This window comes from Pristiophorus japonicus, chromosome 13, assembly GCF_044704955.1.
Source record: "Pristiophorus japonicus isolate sPriJap1 chromosome 13, sPriJap1.hap1, whole genome shotgun sequence".
NCBI lineage: Eukaryota > Metazoa > Chordata > Chondrichthyes > Pristiophoridae > Pristiophorus > Pristiophorus japonicus.
The window spans coordinates 158,063,911-158,087,398 of record NC_091989.1 but is presented as its reverse complement, the minus strand read 5'-3'; the positions used below and the strand labels follow the sequence as shown (position 1 = coordinate 158,087,398).

Here is a 23,488-nt window from a genome sequence, read left to right as displayed (position 1 = left end):
ACCAATCACTTTCTGGTGTTAAAGATCAACGGTTATAATTGCATAATCATTGCTTGTACATTGAAGCATTAAACCTTCCAGCACAGTACTACTTAAGTACAATCTCAGATCCTTCAGTTAATGCTACCCTTTCCAAAAACATAACTTCAGGTACAACAAGAAATTGGATGCCAAATTAACAGATTGTTGTTGCTAAAATGAACAGTTTGATCAATTTTCCCTTCTAGTTAGTACTAATGTGAGACAAAGATTATCTACCAATGTTTGAGCTATATTCAGGTTTATTATGGTTATTCCTTATTTTTTGTCCCATTTAATTTTTCCTAACCGGCTTTACATTTTTGCACTGCTACGCCCCAGTTCCTAAGCACTATGACATTTTGGGAATCTTACAATCCATTTCTTGAGCCAGTTACTAGGTGCGTGAAGATATCACAGGAAAAATTGGAGTTTTTTTTCTTCTGGAGGACAGTGGGCTCATCAACATAATGGCTGACAGTAGATTTGTTTTCAAGGGTAGGAAAGGACAGTTAAAGACATTAATAATGTATCTTTCCACAATTTTTATGGGGAGCAATCATAGCTGCATTGGAAAGGAAAGGGCAGAACCTCAGGATTGTACCACATTTAAATAATGTTAAATAACTCGTTCCACCATTTGTACTATTTTGTCCAGGGCAAAAGAGTGGCATTGAGTGTGTGCCTGATGCTACTAGAACACATACAAGTCATTCACAGGAAGGACAACACTGCTAACACACAACCAACAGCCTATCCAAGCTAAAAGATTATGCGAGTAAGAATGTGTGCATCAGCTGTGGCTCAGTGGTAGCACAATCCTGAGCCTTGAGGGTTCAAATCCCTAAATCTGAGGTCCAGAGACTTGAGCAAAACACTCCCGTGTAGTATTAAGAAAGTGCTGCACTGTCAGAGGTGCTGCCTTTCAGATGTGATGTTAAACTGAAGCTCTGTCTGCCTTCTCAAAGGGACATAAAAGGTTCAGTAGCACTATTCGAAGAGTAGGTGAGTGATCCCTGGTGTTCTAACCAATACTTATCCCTCATGGAGGGAGTGCTGCACCGTTGGAGGTGCTGTCTTTTGGATGGGACATTAAACCGAGGCCCCGTCTGCTCTCTCAAGATGATCCAGCCCACCAATGGATTCAAGAGAGTTTTGCGTTTTCCTCTTCTGGTACCCAGAGTACGATGGCAGGGGGATTCTGTCGTCGATGACACGGGAGTGGATCCCGAAGTACAACGACTCCAAGCATCTATAAGCTCCCCTTTCAAGTTTCAAAAATAAATGAACAAAATTGCAGTGTAGGACACCTTCTGCTGTTTCATCATCATCATCATCGGCAGTCCCTTGTATCGAGGATGACTTGCTTCCACGCCAAAAAAGGATGAGTTCACAGGTGTTTCAATGAAGGACCTAATATTTCAGGTCCCGAACTACATCCTGAAGGGTGGAAGATGCCTGTGCTTGGATTTTTTTTTAACATGCGGTGGCTGTTGCACACCAGCCACCACACGGGCTTGACAGAGCTAGGTCTTGGTCCAGTGGCAAGGATTAGCCAAGACGAATGGAGACCAGCTCTGTTGCACGGACCTAGTGTGCGCACATATCGCAGTGTGGGCTGGCCCATGCTGCCCCTGGGCCCACGCCTCTTCTGGCCCCCAAACTCATGCCTCTCCTGGGCCCTGTTCACGTCACTCCACGATCACTCGCTGCTCCTGCGCCCCAATCGCTCCGCTCCTGCTGTACCTGCCCACTCTCCAATCAGCGAACTGGACCCTGATGACATCCAATCCAGTTTACAGTGATATCTGCAGCATTAGTCTCTGAAATGTCTGGAGAGAGAATAGAAATTGAAACTGAAGCAATTACAGGAAATAGAAACTTATTGCCTTATCTGCAGTTTTATAACTGAACAAAGTTATTCACACCCAAAATCTTAGTTCTGCTCCGACACTGCAACGTAAAAGGTGAGTTACTCACAGTTTGTGGGTTCAGTTTCCATAAATCGATACCAACTTTCCAGATAAATGCATGCTAATGTAAATAATTTAAATATATAAAATGACATTGGCAGTATGACTCAAAATTAACACAATCGAATTTTTTAAAGAACTTTAAAAAAAAATGATGAGTTTTTGGTCTCAACTTGTCTCTGAAGGAATTTTAGTGACTAATTTAAAATTAGTCCTGGGCTTGATTTCATTTGAGTTATAAAATGATATTTTTGTTTATTGGTGAAATTGGGTGAAAGGTGTTGGCAGGGTTACTGCCAGTCTCCCGATGTAACTCGGGCACAGACCCAGTTACGTCGGGTCCCTGCTGTCTCTGGGAGTTTCCTCAGTGAAGAGCAGGGGAAGCTTCTAGCCCGGTGGTGGGCAAAATATGACATGCCAGTTCTTTCTATCCAGCCCACTGGACGGGACATAAATAGAACTCGCGTTGGAGGCCCCCCGCAGACTCGAGCCGCTCTGCCAAACAGCCTGGTAGACTAAGTACAATCGATCGACTGATCCATCATTTCATTCATTTAATAACGGAAGATTTTACTATTTTATAATACATTTTGTGTATTTAAGATAGTATCTGACTCCTATCTGAATTTATGTTTATAAACTATTGGGAGAGTAGAAGTTGGAGTGATGATCAACAATATGAGTTGGCCTGCTTTAAATCTACCAATTTAATACTTTGTTCTCACCAATGACTGTTGGTGGGGTTAATTGTTGCACTCATTTTATTATCCCACTTAATTAGCATAGTGAAGGCAAAACTAAATGGGCCTCTCCAAAGATGCTGCCTGATCTGCTGAGATTTCCAGCATTTTCTGTTTTTATTCTGGGTATATTGGACATTGCATTCACTGTTTTTCATTTTAATGGTAGCTATTGTTATCACAATTCATTTTGTGTGCGGCAATGTTCCCTCTAATTTTTTTTCTCTGTGCGGCCCCTTTAAATTTGCAGTGGGATATCTCTTCTAGACGCAGGAGCTGGTGAGTGGCCTGCGCAGGGCCTCACACCTTAGGGGGAACGTTGCTCTGCAGCCCACCACAACTGGAGTGGCCCTCCAGCCCAAATAATTGCCCACCCCAGATGTCATGTATCCTACATGGTTACTGCTTGTACTATTACAAGGTGTGCCACCAGGGGGCACCTCAGTGGGAGACTTGTAGGTTACCTGTGCACTGCCAGACGACTGCTCCTCAGGGAGCATCAGCGACCCGGGGCGCAAGGAAAGGACAGGGAGGTCACAGGTATCTGTGAACCTGCCCGACACTAGGAGCAATGGCAAAGGCCCCAAGAGCAGGCAACTTGAGACAACCGGGTTCCCATTGCCAGCACTGGACACCGTGGAGCCATCAGACTACCTGGACACCATCCAGCAGTTCTGGTACTAGTTTGTCCTCACACACCAGTACTGATTCCAAGTATATATCAAGTATGTACTTCACCAGTCAAATGTACTTGCCTCACAACTGTACCACAAATGTAATGATGTAAATGCAATTTTTTTTCTGGACTTGAAAATGTATATGAATGTAATGAGCCACCAGCATAATCTATATGGGAAGGGGGGGGAGGAGGAAATAGAATGGAGTGGTCATGGATGCAGAAACAGAAACCACCAGCACCTCCACTGCCAAAATACCACCTACTCTCCCAAGATGGAAATGACCCTCCAAGGATCGACTGGATAGAGCTAAGCCCAGAGCACAGTCAACGCATGAAGGCAATTTGCACTAAAGGCTTGGGGGAGAGTGAGGTCATGTATCATATATGGTTACGGCTTGTACTATTACAAGGTGTGCCACCAGGGGGGCATCTCAGTGGGAGACTTGTGGGTAACTTGTACAACAGGTGTGCCAGGCCTAGTATAAAAGGCAGGCCACCAGGTGTGATCTTCACTCTGGAGTTATCAATAAAGGACTAAGGTCACTACAGTTCAGGTACAACACATTACCTTGTGGAATCATTATCAGAGCATCTAAAGACATAACACCAGATGTAAAAGATCCCTCGCCACTATTTTGGAGCAGGAGAATAATCCCCAGTGTCCTGGCCACTATTTAGCCCTCAATCAACATCACTAAAAAAGCAGATTATCTGGTCATTATCACATTGTTGTTTATGGGATCTTGCTGTGTGCAAATTGGCTACCATCTTTCCTACCCTACAGCAGTGACTACACTTTAAAAGTACTTCGTTGACTGTAAAGGACATCCTGATGTTGTGGAAGGCACTATATGCAAGCTCTTTATTTCTAATAGCCAAATTGAGATTTAATATATTGAGAGTTAAGTAGTTGATGTCTTGCTGTGCTCACTGGTCATGGACGAGCTCCTCGAGTACTGAAGGAATGAGGAGGTTATGCGGGCCAGTGAAGTGAAAATTTCAGTGATGTTGTGTAGTCAAAGCTTCACTATGGTACACCTGCGGTTGCTGTGTGTTACAGTTACAAAATAAAGTGTTTATTCCTTAGCAGTACTAATAACACACTATAATCAACAGCAGAATAAATGTTGGTCGTGTGAACCCGTGATTAATGTCTACTAGTACTGATTCCAAGTATATATCAAGTATGTACTTCACCAGTCAAATATAGCAGAACTGCTGGATGGTGTCCTTTTAAACTCATGGGGCGACACTTACTTTTATCTAAGTCGGTAACATTTTTAAAACCCAAACGATTTTCGCTCCCAATAGTGAATTCCAAAAGTGGTCTGAACGCCCTATTTCTTTCACGCTCAGGTCGGCAGGTCAAACCAACAACAACTTGGGGTAGTTCGTCCCCCCGGGAAGATATTTATAAGCAAACCGGAACTCGCCCTGTTCGTCAACTTACTCAAACATGGCGGACGTTGGAGCGGCAGCTGCGGACAGCCGAGACGGCAAACTGAGCAAAAAGTACGTAACTGCGCTTGTTGGCACTCCCGGCCCGTTAAATTTAACTATACGGGAATCCCGTTTCTAGCTGGCTGCCCCATGCAGCCTCCCAACGTTTAAATACTGGAGCCCAACTGTCGCCTCACGTGCACATTGCTCGGCTTTGTGGAATTGCATCAGGTCAGTGCCGCGCGGAGCATGCTGGAGGTTGTAGTTCTTTACAGCACTCCCGGTGAAAGAGCTACGGCATAAAGAACGACACGTCCCGCGGTGCTCTGCGAGCATTGCCGGTTTCCTCCGGCAGCTGCACTCATGGTTTGAGGTTTGTTCATCATTGGGGGCCATTCCTTACTTAAAGCGCACATCTGCCAGTTAGAAGGACAAGGGTAGCAGGTGCTTCCAATACAAAAGCAAAATACTGCGGATGTTGGAAATCTCAGCAGGTCAGGCAGCATCTGTGCAGAGGAAGGAAAGTTAACGTTTCGGGTTGATGGTCCTTCGTCAGAACTGGAGAGTGTTCGAAAAGAACAGATTCTTAACAAACATAGAAACTAAGTACAGGAGTAGGCCATTCGACCCTTCAAGCCTGCACCAAAATTCAATAAAATCATGGCTGATCATCATCTCAGTACCCCTTCCCTGCTTTCTCTCCATACCCCTTGATCCCTTTAGCCATAAGGTCCATATCTAACTCCCCCTTGAATATATCCAACGAACTGGCATCAACAACTCTCTGTGGCAGAGAATTCCACAGGTTAACAACTCTTGAGTGAAGAAGTTTCTCCTCATCTTGGTCCTAAATGGCTTGCCCCTTATCCTTAGACTGTGTCCCCTGGTTCTGGACTTCCCCAACGTCGGGAACATGCTTCCTGCATCTAACCTATCCAGTCCTGTCAGAATTTTATATGTTTCTATAAGATCCCCTCTCATTCTTCTAAACTCCAGTGAATACAGGCCCAGTCGATCCAGTCTCTCCTCATATGTCAGTCCAGCCATCCCGGGAATCGGTCTGGTGAACCTTCGCTGCACTCCCAATAGCAAAAGCATCCTTCCTCAGATTAGGAGACCAAAAATGAACACAATATTCCAGGTGTGGCCTCACCAAGGCCGTGTACAACTGCAGTAATACCTCCCTGCTCCTATACTCAAATCCCCCAGTTATGAAGGCCAACATGCCATTTGCTGCCTTAACCGCCTGCTGTACCTGCATGCCAACTTTCAACAACTGATGTACCATGACACCCAGGAATCGTTGCACCTCCCCTTTTCCTAATCTGCCGCCATTCAGATAATAATCTGCCTTTGTGTTTTTACCACCAAAGTGGATAACCTCACATTTATCCACATTATATTGCATCTGTCATTTGCCCACTCACCTAACCTGTCCAGGTCACCCTGCAGCCTCTTAGCATTCTCCTCGCAGCTCACACCACCGACCAGCTTAGTGCCATCTGCAAACTTGGAGATATTACACTCAATTCCTTCATCTAAATCATTGATGTATATTGTAAATAGCTGGAGTCCCAGCACTGAATCCTGCGGCACCCCACTAGTCACTGCCTGCCATTCTGAAAAGGACCCGTTTATCCCGACTCTCTGCTTCCTGTCTGCCAACCAGTTCTCTATCCACGTCAATACATTACCCCCAATACCATGTGCTTTAATTTTGCACACCAATCTCTTGTGTGGTACCTTGTCAAAAGCCTTTTAAAAGTCCAAATACACCACATCCACTGGTTCTCCCTTGTCCACTCTACTACTTACAGCCACAAAGAATTCTAGAAGATTTGTCAAGCATGATTTTCCTTTCATAAATCCATGCTGACTTGGACCAATCCTGTCACTGCTTTCCAAATGCGCTGTTATTTCATCTTTAATAATTGATTCCAACATTTTCCCCACCACTGATGTCAGGCTAACCGGTCTATAATTCCCCGTTTTCTCTCTCCCTCCTTTCTTAAAAAGTGGTGTTACATTGGCTACCCTCCAGCCCATAGGACCTGATCCAGAGTCGATAGACTGCTGGAAACTGATCACCAATGCATCCACTATTTCTAGGGCCACTTCCTTAAGTACTCTGGGATGCAGACTATCGGGTCCTGGGGATTTATCGGCCTTCAATCCCATCAATTTCCCTATCACAATTTCATAGAAACATAGAAAATAGGTGCAGGAGTAGGCTATTTGGCCCTTCGAGCCTGCACCACCATCAAATAAGATCATGGCTGATCATTCTCTCAGTACCCCTTTCCTGCTTTCTCTCCATACCCCTTGATCCCCTTAGCCGTAAGGGCCATATCTAACTCCCTCTTGAATATATCCAATGACCTGGCATCAACAACTCTCTGCGGCAGGGAATTCCATAGGTTAACAACTCTGAGTAAAGAAGTTTCTCCTCATCTCAGTCCTAAATGGCCTACCCCTTATCCTAAGACTGTGTCCCCTGGTTCTGGATTTCCCCAACATCGGGAACATTCTTCCCACATCTAACTTGTCCAGTCCCGTCAGAATCTTATACGTTTCTATGAGATCCCCTCTCATCCTTCTAAGCTCCAGTGAATGAAGGCCCAGTTGATCCAGTCTCTCCTCATATGACAATCCAGCCATCCCTGGAATCAGTCTGGTGAACCTTCACTGCACTCGCTCAATAGCAAGAACATCCTTCCTCAGATTAGGAGACCAAAACTGAACACAATATTCCAGGTGAGACCTCACTAAGGCCCTGTACAGCTGCAGTAAGACCTCCCTGCTCCTATATTCAAATCCCCTAGCTATGAAGGCCAACATACCATTTCCTGCCTTCACCGCCTGCTGTACCTGCATGCCCACTTTCAGTGACTGATAAACCATGACACCCAGGTCTCGTTGCACCTCCCCTTTTCCTAATCTGCCGCCATTCAGATAATATTCTGCCTTCGTGTTTTTGCCCCCAAAATGTATAATCTCACATTTATCCACAGTATACTGCATCTGCAATGCATTTGCCCACTCACCTAACCTGTCCAAGTCACCCTGCAGCCTCTTAGCGTCTTCCTCACAGCTCACATCGCCACCCAGCTTAGTGTCATCCGCAAACTTGGAGATATTACACTCAATTCCATCATCTAAATCATTAGTGTATATTGTAAAGAGCTGGGGTCCCAGCACTGAGCCCTGCTGCACTCCATGAATCACTGCCTGCCATTCTGAAAAGGACCCGTTTATCCCAATTCTCTGCTTCTTGTCTGCCAACCAGTTCTCTATCCACGTCAGTACATTACCCCCAATACCATGCGCTTTAATTTTGCACACCAATCTCTTGTGCGGGACCTTGTCAAAAGCCTTTTGAAAGTCCAAATACACCACATCCGCTGGTTCTGCCTTGTCCACGCTGCTAGTTACATCCTCAAAAAATTCCAGAAGATTCGTCAAGCATGATTTCCCTTTCATAAATCCATGCTGACTTGGTCCAATCCTGTCACTGCTTTCCAAATGGGCTGTTATTTCATCCTTAATGATTGATTCCAACATTTTCCCCACTACTGATGTCAGGCTAACCGGTCTATAATTACCCATTTTCTCTCTCCCTCCTTTTTTTTTAAAAAGTGGTGTTACATTAGCTACCCTCCAGTCCATAGGAACTGATCCAGAGTCGATAGACTGTTGGAAAATGATCACCAATGCATCCACTATTTCGATGGCCACTTGCTTAAGTACTCTGGGATGCAGATTATCAGGTCCCGGGGATTTATCAGCCTTCAATCCCATCAATTTCCCTAACACAATTTCCCGCCTAATAAGGATATCCTTCAGTTCCTCCTTCTCACTAGACCCTCGGTCCCCTCGTATTTCCGGAAGGTTACTTGTGTCTTCCTTCGTGAAGACAGAATCAAAGTATTTGTTCAATTGGTCTGCCATTTCTTTGTTCCCCATTATAAATTCACCTGAATCCGACTGCAAGGGACCTACGTTTGTCTTCACTAATCTTTTTCCCATCACATATTTACAGAAGCTTTTGCAGTCAGTTTTTATGTTCTCTGCAAGCTTCCTCTCATATTCTATTTTCTCCCTCTTAATTAAACCCTTAGTCCTCCACTGTTGAATTCTAAATTTCTCCCAGTCCTCAGGTTTTCCTGACTAATAAGGATTTCCTTCAGTTCCTCCTTTTCCCTAGACCCTCTGTCCCCTAGTATTTCCAGAAGGTTATTTGTGTCTTCCTTCGTGAAGACAGAACCAAAGTATTTGTTCAATTGGTCTGCCATTTCTTTGTTCCCATTATACAAGCACTGAAAGAGGGCGGGGAAGAAAGAACAAAAGGGAAGGTCTGTGATCGGTTGGAAGATCAGAGCAATTAAGAGAGACAAAAGGGATGATGGCCCAAATTCAAATGGTAATGCCTGGAGTTAGAAAAACATTAGTCAAGATAGGGTGTGAATGATGGGATAATAACCAACTGCCATTAGAGACAAGGAGAAAAATAGAAAGAAACAGGCTCTGAGGGAGCCAAAGATTGGCAGCGGCTATGCTGTGAACTTGTTGAACTCTATGTTGAATCCAGAAGGCTGTAAAGTGCCTAAACGAAAGATGAGGTGCTGTTCCTCGAGCTTTCGTTGAGCTTCGTTGGAACAGTGTGGGAGACAGAGGACGGAGAGGTCAGAGTGGGAATGCAGTGGAGAATTAAAGTGACAGGCGACTGGAAGCTCGGGGTCACACTTATGGACTGAATGGAGGTGCTCCGCAAAGCGGTCACCCAATCTACGCTTGGTCTCCCCAATGTAGAGGCGATCACATCGTGAGCAGCAAATACAGTATATTAAATTGAAAGAAGTACAAGTAAATCGCTGCTTCACATGGAAGGAGTATTTGGGGCCCTGGATAGTGGGAAGGGAGGAGGTAAAAGGGCAGGTGTTGCATCTCCTGCACTTACACGGAAAGGTGCCGTGGGAAGGGGAGCGGGTGCTTGGGGTGACTGCGGAATGGACCAGGGTGTCGCGGAGGGAGCGGTCGCTTCGGAATGCTGAGATGTGATTGATGGTGGGATCACGCTGGAGATGGCGGAGGATGATCTGTTGAGGCTGGTGGGGTGAAAGGCCACCAATCACCTCCAAGTCATACACCATCTCGATTTGGACATATATCTTCGTTCCTTCATTGGAACTGGGTCAAAATCCTGGAACTCTCTCCCTACCAGTACTGTGGGAGAACCTTCAACACATGGACTGCAGCGGTTTAAGGCGGCTCGCCATCATCCTTTTGTAAAGGCAATTGGTGATTAACAAATGCTAGTTTTGTTAGCAATGCCATATCTTGAGAATGCATATTACAAAAAATCATATGTAACAGTGCTCCACCGTCAAAAAGATGTCCTTTTCAAATTGAACATTAAACCAACATCTGCTCTGCCCACTCTAATGCAGGCAAAAGGTCCTACAGCATTATTCCCAGAAGAATAGCGAGTCTCGGTTCTCTAATCAACACCATCAAAAAAATCCAAGATCTTACTGTCTGCAAATTGCTGAATTTACCGACGTAACAGCAGTAATTGCACTTCAAAAGTATTCTAATGGCTATAGAATGTTTTAAGATCTTGAGGATGTGATAACATGCCACATAAATACAATTTTTTGTTCTTTTTTTTACTGATGTAAGTATGTCAACAACACCTTGTATTTGTATAGCATCTTCAATGTAGTAAACCGTCTCATGGTGCTTCATGGGAGCATTATCAGACAAACTTTGACAACAAGCCACGTAAGATATTAGGTCAGGTGACCAAAACTTGGTCAAAGGTGTGTTTTAAGAAATGTCTTAAAGGAGGCGGAGAGGTTTATGAAGGGAATTCCAAAGCTTGGGCCTAGACAACTGAAGGCACGGCTGACGATGGTGTTTGCGGGGGGCGGGGGGGGGGCGGTGCGGAAGAGGAATTCGGGGATGCAAATTGAACATTAAACCAACATCTGCTCTGCCCACTCTAGTGCAGGTAAAAGGGTCCTACAGCACTATTCCCAGAAGAATAGCGAGTCTCGGTTCCGTAATCAACACCATCAAATTGCTAAGTTTACCGAAGTAACAGCAGTAATTGCACTTCAAAAATATTCTAATGCAGAGTTCTAGGAGGTTTGTAGGGTTGGATTAGGTTACAGAGATAGGCGGGGTGGGTGGGGGTGGTAAGGCCATGGAGGGATTTGAACACACGAGTGAGAATTTTAAAATCGAGACATTACAGAACGCAGGAACCAATCTAGGTCAGCGTGCACAGGGGCGAAGGAGCGGCAAGAGTCCGTAGAGGTAAGTGACCGGGGCTCAAGAGAGGCATGAATCTGGGGCCTAGAAGAGGTGAGGGCCCAGAGGCAGCATGGGCCAGAGCTGGTCTCCAGTTAGTCTTGGGTAACCCTTGCCACTGGACCAAGACCTAGCTCTGTCAAGTCCGTGTGGTGGCTGGTGTGCAACATTGGCAACTGTCCAGTCCACTGGTATAGCTTTCATATTCCCACTCCAGTGACTTAACCACAAAAAACTCTAGGCTGACACTCCAGTGCAGTATGAAGGAGTGCTGGACTGTTGGAGGTGCCGTCTGCCCTCTCGAGTGGACGTAAAAGTATTTCTAAGAAGAGCAGGGGTGGCCTAGCCAATATTTATCCCTCAATCAACATCACTAAAAAAAATATTTATCTGGTCATTATATTGCTGTTTATGGGAGCTTGCTATGTGCAAATTGACTGCTGCGTCTCCTACATTACACTTCAAAAAGTACTTCATTGGTGTAAAGCACTTTGGGACTTCTGATGGTCGTGAAAGGCGCTATATAATTGGAAGTATTTTAAAGGATGTTTCAAAGACAGTCAGAGCCTCTGCTGTTTTCTCTCTAGGATGCTTAGCACCTAGGACCTGTACCTTTTTCCATTTTGAGTTTCACCAGTCTTTCAGTACTAATTCCATATCTATAGTTATCCTGTCTAACTCCTCCACCTCTTCCTCTTGTATCCTTTCAGTCCCAGGACCACACCAATTTTATTCACAATACTGGTTCCAATTTTCATCTCTATTCAGCCAGTTATTTAAAAGTAAGATTCAAAAATAGAGGTTTGAGTTGCATGTGTGAAAATGGACACAGTATTGTGAATAAAATTGGTGAGCTAAAAGCACCATTTGCTGTGGAGGAGATTAATAAGTTTAATAATGGCAGTTTTATCTGCACCACCTGTCTTGTGGGAATATGTCTAGTCTGAACTCTAATCATCTTGAGGAAAGATGTGAAGGCCTTAGAGAGTGCAGAAAAGATTTACGAGAATGGTTCCAGGGATGAATGACTTCAGTTACGTGGATATTCTAGAGAAGCTGGGGTTGTTCTCCTTGGAGCAGAGAAGGTTGAGAGGGGATTTGATAGAAGTATTCAAAATTATATGGGGATTTGATAGAGGTATTCAAAATTATGAGGGGTGTAGACAAAATAGATAGAGATAAATTGTTCCCATTGGTGAAAGGGTCGTGGACCAGAGGACACAGATTTAAGGTGATTGGCAAATGAACCAAAGATGACATGGAAAAAACAATTTTACACAGGGAGTGGTTAGGATCTGGAATGCACTGCCTGAAAGGGTGGTGGAGGCAGATTCAATCATAGCTTTCAAAAGGGAATTGGTTAAGTACCCGAAGGAAAAAAATTGTATGGCTACGGGGAAAGGGCAGGGGAATGGGACTAGTTGAAGTGCTCCTGCAGAGAGCTGGCATGGGCTCGACGGGCCGAATGGCCTCCTTTTGTGCTGTAACCATTCTGTGATTCCTCCTTTTTCCTCACTCTACCTCTCCTTAATGGTTTGCTACTAGGAATGTTCAGTTCCCAGTTCTGCCCTAACCTAAGTCACATCTCCACAGCAAATGGTGCTTTTAGCTCACCAATTTTATTCACAATACTGTGTCCATTTTCACACATGCAACTCAAACCTCTATTTTTGAATCTTACTTTTTTAATCTTTCCTTCTGATCTGTCCTGGTTTTCTCTCTAATCATTCATACACTCCTTGACCCTTTTGCTTTATTTGCTGCTTCCTCATCTAGTTTGTTTCTTACCTCCTGCCATCATGTTTGAAACTTGCCCTCAGCACTAGTTACACTCCCAATTGACCTCAACCTTATTCACAGAAAGCTTCTCCACCCTTTACTGGAATTTCCTATTCCCAGAACTGGTCCCATTGTTCGAGAAATCAAAACCATTCCTTTCCATAGTATCTTTACAACCACATGTATTGGCAGCCAACTGGTACCTGGAATTTCCCTGAGATAGCTATCCTTGAGGTTGTGCTCTTTAATCTGTCCCCTGATTGTTGAAACCCACTTTACAAAACCGGTTCTATTTCTTTTGTTATTGGTTTCATTATGAACCATTCTGACTGTTCCCTTTCCCTCTCAAATCCTTTGCACCCACTTCATGACATTCCTTATCTTGATACCTGGGGATCAAAACACCCTTTAGACTCTCTTGTAACTACAAAAGTGTCCATCTATTCCCTGATTACAGAATTTCTGTTTCCTCCCCAGAAACCACTCACTTCTATAGATTACTAACTTTCGCTGCAGGGATCAAGTGCAGTAATTACTTTTTACAGTGTCAATAAAACTGAAGAAAGCTTTGATGTTTAAGTTTGCCATTCTGCAGGACATTGATCTATGATGATTCAGTCTATCTTTTGCTTTGAAGCTTCAATATGCTTAAAGTTTTTAAGAAACTCTAGGAACATTAGTATCGCTCATGCTTTAAGTGATGCATTTGAACTGTGATGGATTCAGTATTGTTTTCCTTGTCTTAATTTTCAAATAGTATCAGATTTTGGATCTAATTGGTTTCTTTATTTAAATAGCAAATGGCTGCATTGATCCAAAGAACTTATTTCATTATAAAATAGCTGTGATTAGCGAGGCACTTCAGCATAATGCCCTCTACAGGGCCAGGGCAAGCAACTGTGTATCTGATTAACCAATCAAATTGAAAAATCGTGAATGAACAGCACAGAGTCTGAACCAGAAATTGTCCATTTAGAATATTAATGTCAAATCAGGTATAGAAAGCAAAATAAAGAGAGGGAAAGAAACATTGGAATGAGAGAGATAAGAGACAGAATGTAAAAGTTTAAAAAAAAAAGAATTTTTTTTTAAGTCTCCCAACAATAATTAAAAGCAGAAGGAATGAGACTCCACACTTGTTAAAGTTTATTTTCAGTACCAGATATGTTGTTTGGCAGTAATTAACACTTATTACACTGCTAAAAGAGTACCTGCACTGCAATGGACAAGCTGTAACTTTTTCTGGCGAGTTTAGTTTATATCTATGCGGTAAGTACAGCTGCTTCACGCTGTTCAATATCATCATCATCATAGGCAGTCCCTCGGAATCGAGGAAGACTTGCTTCCACTCTTAACTTGAGTTCTTAGGTGGCTATACAGACCAATACGAGAACCACAGTCCCTGTCATAGGTGGGACAAATAGTCGTTGAGGGTAAGGGAGGGTGGGACAGGTTTGCCGCTTTTGTATTTTAACATTTTCACGATGGTGGAACACAATGATTGAATCAGAGTTACGAGTCTCTCCATGAGATACTGTTATGTGGCGAAACAGGCCAACTCGGAGAGCAACTTCCTGATTTCTGTGTTTAATTGCACGTGTGGTTGCTGGAAGTTGCTGATTTACACCTTAATGACGAGGGCTGTTAGCCTCACTGTTATTTCTACAGCAAAATCTGGCTCATTCTCTTCAACCTGATGGCTCATGAAAATATGCATGCTTTAATTTTTTTCCCACTTTTGCAATGATCTCTTTTTTATTGAACATATTGAAGTTTTATCTTTTATATCCTACTCTCCTTGCAGCTCTTGTATTTTAACATTTTCACGATGGCGGAACACAATGATTGAATCAGAGTTTAGTGGCTCACTTTACAGTAATTAGATTTAAGCAAACTATTGATGCTGTTTTGAGCTTTAATAGTCTGATTCTATCTATTTTGTCTTTCACTAGGTATTAAATGCTTTGTAAATGGAACAACACTCTGGCAGTTCATTATGATGGCCAGAAGTATCCATAGGCTTCTGGGGCTACGTGTAGTCGAAATCTGCAAGGTCAGGGGTCACTGGGGAAAGGTGCCAATGCACAGCATTACTTCCTTTACTCCTCCTTTCCAGAAGCGATTGCATGATGAAAAAAGGTTGGTGGTGCATTGTTTCATGTTCAGACGTTCTAAATTTACTCAAGTATCCAACCTTTTTTCATCATAAATGAGCATTTGAATTTCCCTGAACAGGAATAGAACCTCATTGGCATGATGAAGTAAAATAAAAATTGATCGTTTTTGACAAAGTGGAACTCCTGCTCATTTTTGAAACTGCTGGTCTGTGTGAACTGCAGCTGCACCTCCTTACCTGTGCGTAGCCTGATGCCATTTTGAAGAAATGGCATCAGGCTACGCACAGGTAAGGAGGTCTCTGTGCACTGACGGACAGGTTCATTATCACAAAGGCCCCGTAGCTAATCTGGAGGGAGATGGGACTAGTTGGGTTAAGGGTAGCTGGAAAAAAAACCAATTTACAAATGCCTACTTAAAATGCTGCTCATTACTGTATCATTCTAATCTTTTATTTGTTTTCACCTCAACAGGCTTGTTAATGTCACATTTTATGAAAAATCTTTTACAAGGAGATTGTTTATTAATCCTGTCTCAGTACACAGCACCCAGATCTAAGAGAGCCTGCTCCCTGGTTGGTTCCGCAACGTACTGTTCAAGGAAACTATCCCGGATACACTCTATGAACTCTTCCTCAAGGCTACTCTGGCCAATTTGCTTTGTCCAATCAATATGAAAGTTAAAATCGCCCATTATTATTGCCGTTCCTTTTTTACAAGCTTCCATTATTTCTTGATTTATACTCTGTCCAACAGTGTAGCTACTGTTAGGGGGCCTATAGACTATGCCCACCAGTGACTTTTTCCCCTTGTTATTCCTTATCTCGACCCAAACTGATTCAACATCTTGATCTTCTAAGCCAATATCGTTTCTCACTAATGCACTGATCCCATCCTTTATTAACGGAGCTACCCCACCTCCTTTTCATTTCTGTCTGTCCTTCCGAATGATCAAATACCCCTGAATATTTAGTTCCCAGCCTCGGTCACCTTACAACCACGTCTCTGTAATGGCTATCAGATCATACCCATTTGTGCCGTCACTCCATCTATTTTGTTATGAAGGCTGCGTACATTCAGATAAAGAGCTTTTTAATTTGTTTTTTTACCATTTTTTCCTGCGTTGACCCCAATTTTTTGATGCACTCTTATGTTTATACATTCTGTCCCTTCCTGTCACGCTCTTGATTTTCAATTCCCCCAGTGCTACCCTGCTCTATTGCCTTCTCCTTATTCTTTGACTTTTTAACATTTTTGCTCACCTGATCCCTCCCCACACTAATTAGTTTCATTATCATCATCATCAGCATATTGGTCCCTCGTATTGAGGATGACTTGCTTCCATGCCAAAAAGGGATGAGTTTGCAGGTATTTCAATGAAGGACCTAATATTCCAGGTCCCGAACTACATGTTGAAGGGTGGAAGATGCCTGCGTGTGGATTTTTTTAACGTGTGGTGGCTGTTGAACACCAGCCACCACACTGGCTTAACAGAGGTCTTGGTCCAGTGGCAAGGATTAACCAAGACGACTGGAGACCAGCTCTGCTGCACGGACCTAGTACGCACACACATTGTGGGCTGGCCCGTTCTGGGCCCCGAACTCACGCCTCTCCTGGGCCCCGCTCACTTCCCCAATAAATAAAGGGAGTACTCCCGCGTGGAGAGAACTCCATTGGGGACCCCCGACTCCTTTCACAACTCAAAATATTATGGAGCTGTTATCAAGTTCCCCCTGATTAAAGTGTGGGGGGGGGGGCACACTCCTGAGGGCACTAGAAACACAAATTATACAAGTGTCCTCTGGCTAAAAGGGGGTTTGGGGGGGCACTAAAACCGACAACTGAAACAAATTAAACTTTAGACAATAAATTCAAATTCAAATTTGGTTGCCGGGGATGATGATTGCACTCCAGTCCCTCCGGCGCCCAGCTCTCGCGGAAGGCCGCGAACGTACCGGTGGACACTGCATGCTCCATCTCCAGGGACACCCTGGCTCGGATGTAACCGCGGAAGAGAGGCAGGCAGTCGGGCTGAACGACCCCCTCGACTGCCCGCTACCTGGACTGGCTGATGGATCAACAGCTCTACAACTCTTTTCGTTAAAATGTTTCCACCATCTGTGAGCATACTCACAGGTGCATACATTACACCACCCAATTTTCGTTCCTTAAATGATAGGAAATTAGGCAGGTTACAGTATAAATGTGTGATCCTCCACACCCAATTTTCATTTACTATGTATATACACTCTGCCTCTGTGATGATTTATACCCACTAATCTAGTTTCAATTTCTTTAACTGATTTTCATGATGGACTTCCAGTTTTTTAAAACTTGATATTTTTATAACTCTTTGGAGGTAGATGTTCAATATTGATGTTTTATTAGGACAGGTTACAGGTTTTGCATTTCTTTGCTGCGAGCTCTATCCTGAAAGTTCTTTTGTATTAAAATTACAAGAGTGATGCTTTCTTTAAAAAAAAACACACATTAAGATTTAATTTATTTTGTTTTTACTATTTAATCGTGTGCATCCAGTAACTTCTATTTGTGGAATATTTTCATGCGCTTTTCTTTTCTATGTCCGCCTCATATTTATTAGCGGTACAAAGAATACAAGGAACTTTGCAGGTAGTTGGAAAGATGGTACCAACCCTATTTGCCTTTAGTTTTAAAATAACTTAATGCAGCGTAAGAGCAGCAAATCCCTTGGGGCTAAATCTGTTGAGCTGATTTACTTTTGGAATTGATTTTGCATTTCCACGTTGTATTTTCTGTAGTGAGCTGAAGAGGCGTTTGAAGGCAGAGAAGAAAGCTGCTGAGAAGGAAATTAAACGGAAAGAAGTTGTTGCTGAGCAAGTTTGCGAAGCCAAAAAGGATGGATTTGACATAAATGAAGATGAAGAAATCCTTGATCCTAATGTATGTGTGAAGACTCAAAAATCTGATTAACGCAGCATCCTGTAATAGAAATGAGCCATGAACTACATCTGTCAAGTAGTGTGGTTCAAAGAATTTTTGTGATGTTGGAAGGAATTCCATTGGAGGAGACTCTGATGGGATGGGGTTATAGCTTAAAAACATTTGATTTGATTAACCGTAATAATGGTTCTGTTCAACTTTTTCCCCGCAATTTTGAGTACCAGAGTACCCATCCATATCTTTAATTTCCCCCCATCATGCCCATCAACCTCCCTACCCTTAAGTCTACAATTCTCCATCTCTAACCTCTTGTGCATCTCCCTTTTTTTCCCCCACATCATTGGCGCCTGTACCTTCAGCCATCTAGGTCCTATGTTCTGAAAATCCCTCCCTAAATCTCTCTGGCTGTCCACCTCCCTGTTCTCCTATAAGGCCATCCTTCAAAACTACTGCTTTGGACAATCTTTTGGTCATTGCTCCTAATATTGGCTTCTTTGGCTCAGACTCCACTTTTGTCTGATTTATGCTTCTGAGAAGCACCTTTGGACATTTTTCTATGTTAAAGGCCTATACTATATTATTTAAAACGTCTCCAGCATGTTTTCATGGAATATGTTGCAACATGTTTTATACTCTTCTTTTTCAGCAATACTACAAAATTCGTACACAGGCCATCCAGCAACTGAAGGAGACTAATGAGAATCCATACCCTCATAAATTCCATGTAGATATGTCCTTAACAGAGTTCATTGACAAATATAATAATCTGCAGCCTGGTGAACAACTCTCTAATGTAACTTTGTCTGTGGCAGGTGAGATGTTTTCAAATCATTTACTTTTAGATTTTACTTTTCTTAAAATAAACTTTTATCAAAGTTAATACCAGAAAATGGTTGTGGAGACAGTCACAAACTTAAATAAACCTCAGCACAATCACCAAACTATAGTATTAATAAATGGAGTGGAAGTTTAAAAAGAAAATTGAGATTCTTGGAAGGAAAAATGAGGAGAGGCAGTATACACTCAACAATTTGAAAATGGGTGCAGGAACAGGGAGACCTGGGAGCTCACAGCAAGGAAGTGATGGTAAACAAGGGATGCATATAGCAAAAACAAAATGGTTATAATGGGGGATTTTAATTTTCACATAGACTGGGAGAAGCAGAATAGGTCAAATAATAAAGCGAATGATTCTGTAGAACATATTCAGGATAATTTTCTGGAACAGTATGATTTAGAACTGACAAAGGAATAGGTAATTACTGGATTTAGTGAAGATTAACCAACCAAAATTAGTTAACAATTTGAAATGAAAGGAACATGTTGCAAAGAGTGACAATAATATGTTTGAATTTAATATTAGTTTTGAAAGGGAGAAGGGAGAGTCACAAACAAAGGTTTTAAATTACTGACTTGGATGAAGGAACAAAGAGTTGTATATTCAAGTTTGCAGATGACCGTATGTTAGGAAGCACATTACTTTGTGTGAATGGGAACAGCAGTTTCAAAGAGACAAAGACAGACTGGAACTAATGGGGTGCCACAGGGATCAGTGCTGGGACCTCAACTATTTACAATCCATATTAATGACTTGGATGAAGGGACTAAGTGTAATGTAGCCAAATTTGCTGATACAAAGATGGGTGGGAAAGCAAGTTGTGAGGAGGACACAAAGAATCTGTAAAGGGATATGGACAGGTTAAGTGAATGGGCAAACATTTGGCAAATGGAGTATAATATAGGAAAGTGTGAGGTTATCTATTTGGGCAGGAAAAATAAAAAAGCAAATTATTATTTAAATGGGGAGAGATCACAAAATGCTGAGGTACAGAGGGATCTGGGGGTCCTTGTACATAGAAACATAGAAAATAGGTGCAGGAGAAGGCCATTCGGCCCTTCAAGCCTGCACCGCCATTCAATGAGTTCATGGCTGAACATGCAACATCAGTACACCATTCCTGCTTTCTCACCATACCCCTTGATCCCTCTAGTAGTAAGGACTACATCTAACTCCTTTTTGAATATATTTAGTGAATTGGCCTCAACAACTTTCTATGGTAGAGAATTCTACCGGTTCACCACTCTCTGGGTGAAGAAGTTTCTCCTCATCTCGGTCCTAAATGGCTTACCCTTATCCTTAGACTCTGACCCCCGGTTCTGGACTTCCCCAACATTGGGAACATTCTTCAGAATTTTAAACGTTTCTATGAGATCCCCTCTCATTCTTCTGAACTCCAGTGAATACAAGCCCAGTTGATCCAGTCTTTCTTGATATGTCAGTCCCGCCATCCCGGAAATCATTCTGGTGAACCTTCGCTGCGCTCCCTCAATAGCAAGAATGTCCTTCCTCAAGTTAGACCAAAACTGTACACAATACTCCAGGTGTGGCCTCACCAAGGCCCTGTACAACTGTAGTAACACCTCCCTGCCCCTGTACTCAAATCCCCTCGCTATGAAGGCCAACATGCCATTTGCTTTCTTAACCGCCTGCTGTACCTGCATGCCAACCTTCAATGACTGATGTACCATGACACCCAGGTCTCGTTGCAACTCCCCTTTTCCTAATCTATCACCATTCAGATAATAGTCTGTCTCTCTGTTTTTATCACCAAAGTGGATAACCTCACATTTATCCACATTATACTTCATCTGCCATGCATTTGCCCACTCACCTAACCTATCCAAGTCACTCTGCACCCTCATAGCATCCTCCTCGCAGCTCACACTGCCACCCAATTTAGTGTCATCCGCAAATTTGGAGATACTACATTTAATCCCTTCGTCTAAATCATTAATTTACAATGTAAACAGCTGGGGCCCCAGCACAGAACCTTGCGGTACCCCACTAGTCACTGCCTGCCATTCTGAAAAGTACCCATTTACTCCTATTCTTTGCTTCCTGTCTGCCAACCAGTTCTCAATCCACGTCAGCACACTACCCCCAATCCCATGTGCTTTAACTTTGCACATTAATCTCTTGTGTGGGACCTTGTCGAAAGCCTTCTGAAAGTCCAAATACACCACATCAACTGGTTCTCCCTTGTCCACCCTACTGGAAACATCCTCAAAAAATTCCAGAAGATTTGTCAAGCATGATTTCCCTTTCACAAATCCATGCTGACTTGGACCTATCATGTCACCTCTTTCCAAATGCGCTGCTATGACATCCTTAATAATTGATTCCATCATTTTACCCACTACTGATGTCAGGCTGACCGGTCTATAATTCCCTGTTTTCTCTCTCCCTCCTTTTTTAAAAAGTGGGGTTACATTGGCTACCCTCCACTCGATAGGAACTGATCCAGAGTCTATAGAATGTTGGAAAATGACTGTCAATACATCCACTGTTTCCAAGGCCACCTCTTTAAGCACTCTGGGATGCAGTCCAACAGGCCCTGGGGATTTATCGGCCTTCAATCCCATCAATTTCCCCAACACAATTTCCCAACTAATAAGGATTCCCCTCAGTTCCTCCTTCTTACTAGACCCTCTGACCCCTTTTTTATCCGGAAGGTTGTTTGTGTCCTCCTTAGTGAATACTGAACCAAAATACTTGTTCAATTGGTCTGCCATTTCTTTGTTCCCCGTTATGACTTCCCCTGATTCTGACTGCAGGGGACCTACGTTTGTCTTTACTAACCTTTTTTTCTTTACATATCTATGGAAGCTTTTGCAGTCTGTCTTAATGTCCCCTGCAAACTTCCTCTCGTACTCTATTTTCCCTGCCCTAATCAAACCCTTTGTCCTCCTCTGCTGAGTTCTAAATTTCTCCCAGTCCCCGGGTTCGCTGTTATTTCTGGCCAATTTGTATGCCACTTCCTTGGCTTTAATACTATCCCTGATTTCCCTTGATAGCCACGGTTGAGCTACCTTCCCTTTTTTATTTTTACGCCAGACAGGGATGTACAATTGTTGTAGTTCATCCATGCGGTCTCTAAATGTCTGCCATTGCCCATCCACTGTCAACCCCTTAAGTATCATTCGCCAATCTATCCTAGCCAATTCACGCCTATACCTTCACAGTTACCCTTCTTTAAGTTCTGGACCATGGTCTCTGAATTAACTGTTTCATTCTCCATCCTAATGTAGAATTCCACCATATTATGGTCACTCTTCCCCAAGGGGCCTCGCACAACGAGATTGCTAATTAATCCTCTCTCATTACACTACACCCAGTCTAAGATGGCCTCCCCCCAGTTGGTTCCTCGACATATTGGTCTAGAAAACCATCCCTTATGCACTCCAGGAAATCCTCCTCCACCCCGTATTGCTTCCAGTTTGGTTAGCCCAATCTATATGCATATTAAAGTCACCCATGATAACTGCTGCACTTTTATTGCATGCACCCCTAATTTCCTGTTTGATGCCCTCCCCCAACATCACTACTACTGTTTGGAGGTCTGTACACAACTCCCACTAATGTTTTTTGCCCTTTGGTGTTCTGCAGCTCTACCCATATCGATTCCACATCATCCAAGCTAATGTCCTTCCTAACTATTGCATTAATCTCCTCTTTAACCAGCAATGCTACCCCACCTCCTTTTCCTTTTATTTTATCCTTCCTGAATGTTGAATACCCTTGGATGTTGAGTTCCCAACCCTGATCATTCTGGAGCCACGTCTCTGTACTCCCAATCACATCATATCTGTTAACATCTATTTGCACAGTTAATTCATCCACCTTATTACAGATACTCCTTGCATTAAGACACAAAGCCTTCAGGCTTGTTTTTTTTAACACCCGTTGCCTTTTAGAATTATGATGTAGTGTGGCCCTTTTTGTTTCTTGCCTTTGTTTACTCGGCCTTCCACTATTGCTTTTTACCTTTCTACCATCTGTTTCTGACTCCATATTACTTCGCCCTGTCTCGCTGCATAGGTTCCCATCCCCCTGCCATATTAGTTTAAACACTCCCGAACTGCATTAGCAACTGTTACCCCCAGGACATCAGTTCCAGTCCTGCCCAAGTGCAAACCGTCCCTTTTGTACAGGTCCCACTTCCCCCAGAACTGGTTCCAATGTCCCAGGAATTTGAATCCCTCCCTCTTGCACCATTGCTCAAGCCACATATTTATTCTAACTATCCTGCTCCCTCTACTCTGATTAGCACGTGGCACTGGTAGCAATCCAGAGATTACTACCTTTGAGGTCCTACTTTTTAATTTAACTCCTAGCTCCCTAAATTCAGCTTGTAGGATCTCTTCCCGCTTCTTACCTATATTGTTGGTACCTACATGTACCACGACAAATGCTCTCCAGAATGCTCTGCAGCCGCTCCGAGACATCCTTGACCCTTGCACCAGGGAGGCAACATACCATCCTGAAGTCTCGGTTGCGGCTGCAGAAACTCCTATCTATTCTCCTTACAATAGAGTCCCCTATCACTATAGCTTTTCCACTCTTTTTCCCGCCCTTCTGTGCAGCAGAGCCACCCATGGTGCCATGAACCTGGCTGCTGGTGCCTTCCCCTGGTAAGTCATCCCCCCCCAACAGTATCCAAAACGGTATAT

The 23,488-nt window shown here is 43.2% G+C and overlaps 1 protein-coding gene and 1 long non-coding RNA gene across 5 annotated transcripts in view; one reads left to right on the top strand and one right to left on the bottom strand.

Moving 5' to 3' along the window:
- Positions 1-263: 263 nt before the first annotated feature.
- Positions 264-5,035, bottom strand: LOC139278933 (uncharacterized). 2 transcript variants are annotated; one of them, XR_011596384.1, is made up of 2 exons: positions 4,861-5,035; positions 264-1,850 (listed from the first exon to the last, which is right to left on the bottom strand). It is a non-coding gene; the product is annotated as an uncharacterized lncRNA (long non-coding RNA). The 2 variants fall into 2 exon arrangements; XR_011596385.1 differs by lacking the exon at positions 4,861-5,035 and adding an exon at positions 4,668-4,806.
- kars1 (lysyl-tRNA synthetase 1) overlaps positions 4,817-23,488 on the top strand; it is a 43,096-nt gene continuing 24,424 nt past the window's right edge. Inside the window, exons 1-4 of one of the 3 annotated variants that reach the window (XM_070898202.1) lie at positions 4,840-4,922; positions 14,894-15,080; positions 17,836-17,977; positions 18,624-18,789. In XM_070898202.1, coding sequence (XP_070754303.1) covers positions 14,938-15,080; positions 17,836-17,977; positions 18,624-18,789 — 451 coding nt within the window. In that variant the 5' untranslated portion in view covers positions 4,840-4,922; positions 14,894-14,937. Of the gene's footprint in view, positions 4,923-9,197; positions 9,271-14,893; positions 15,081-17,835; positions 17,978-18,623; positions 18,790-23,488 lie in introns of those variants that run through there. The other 2 variants (XM_070898203.1, XM_070898204.1) reach the window with 2 other exon arrangements.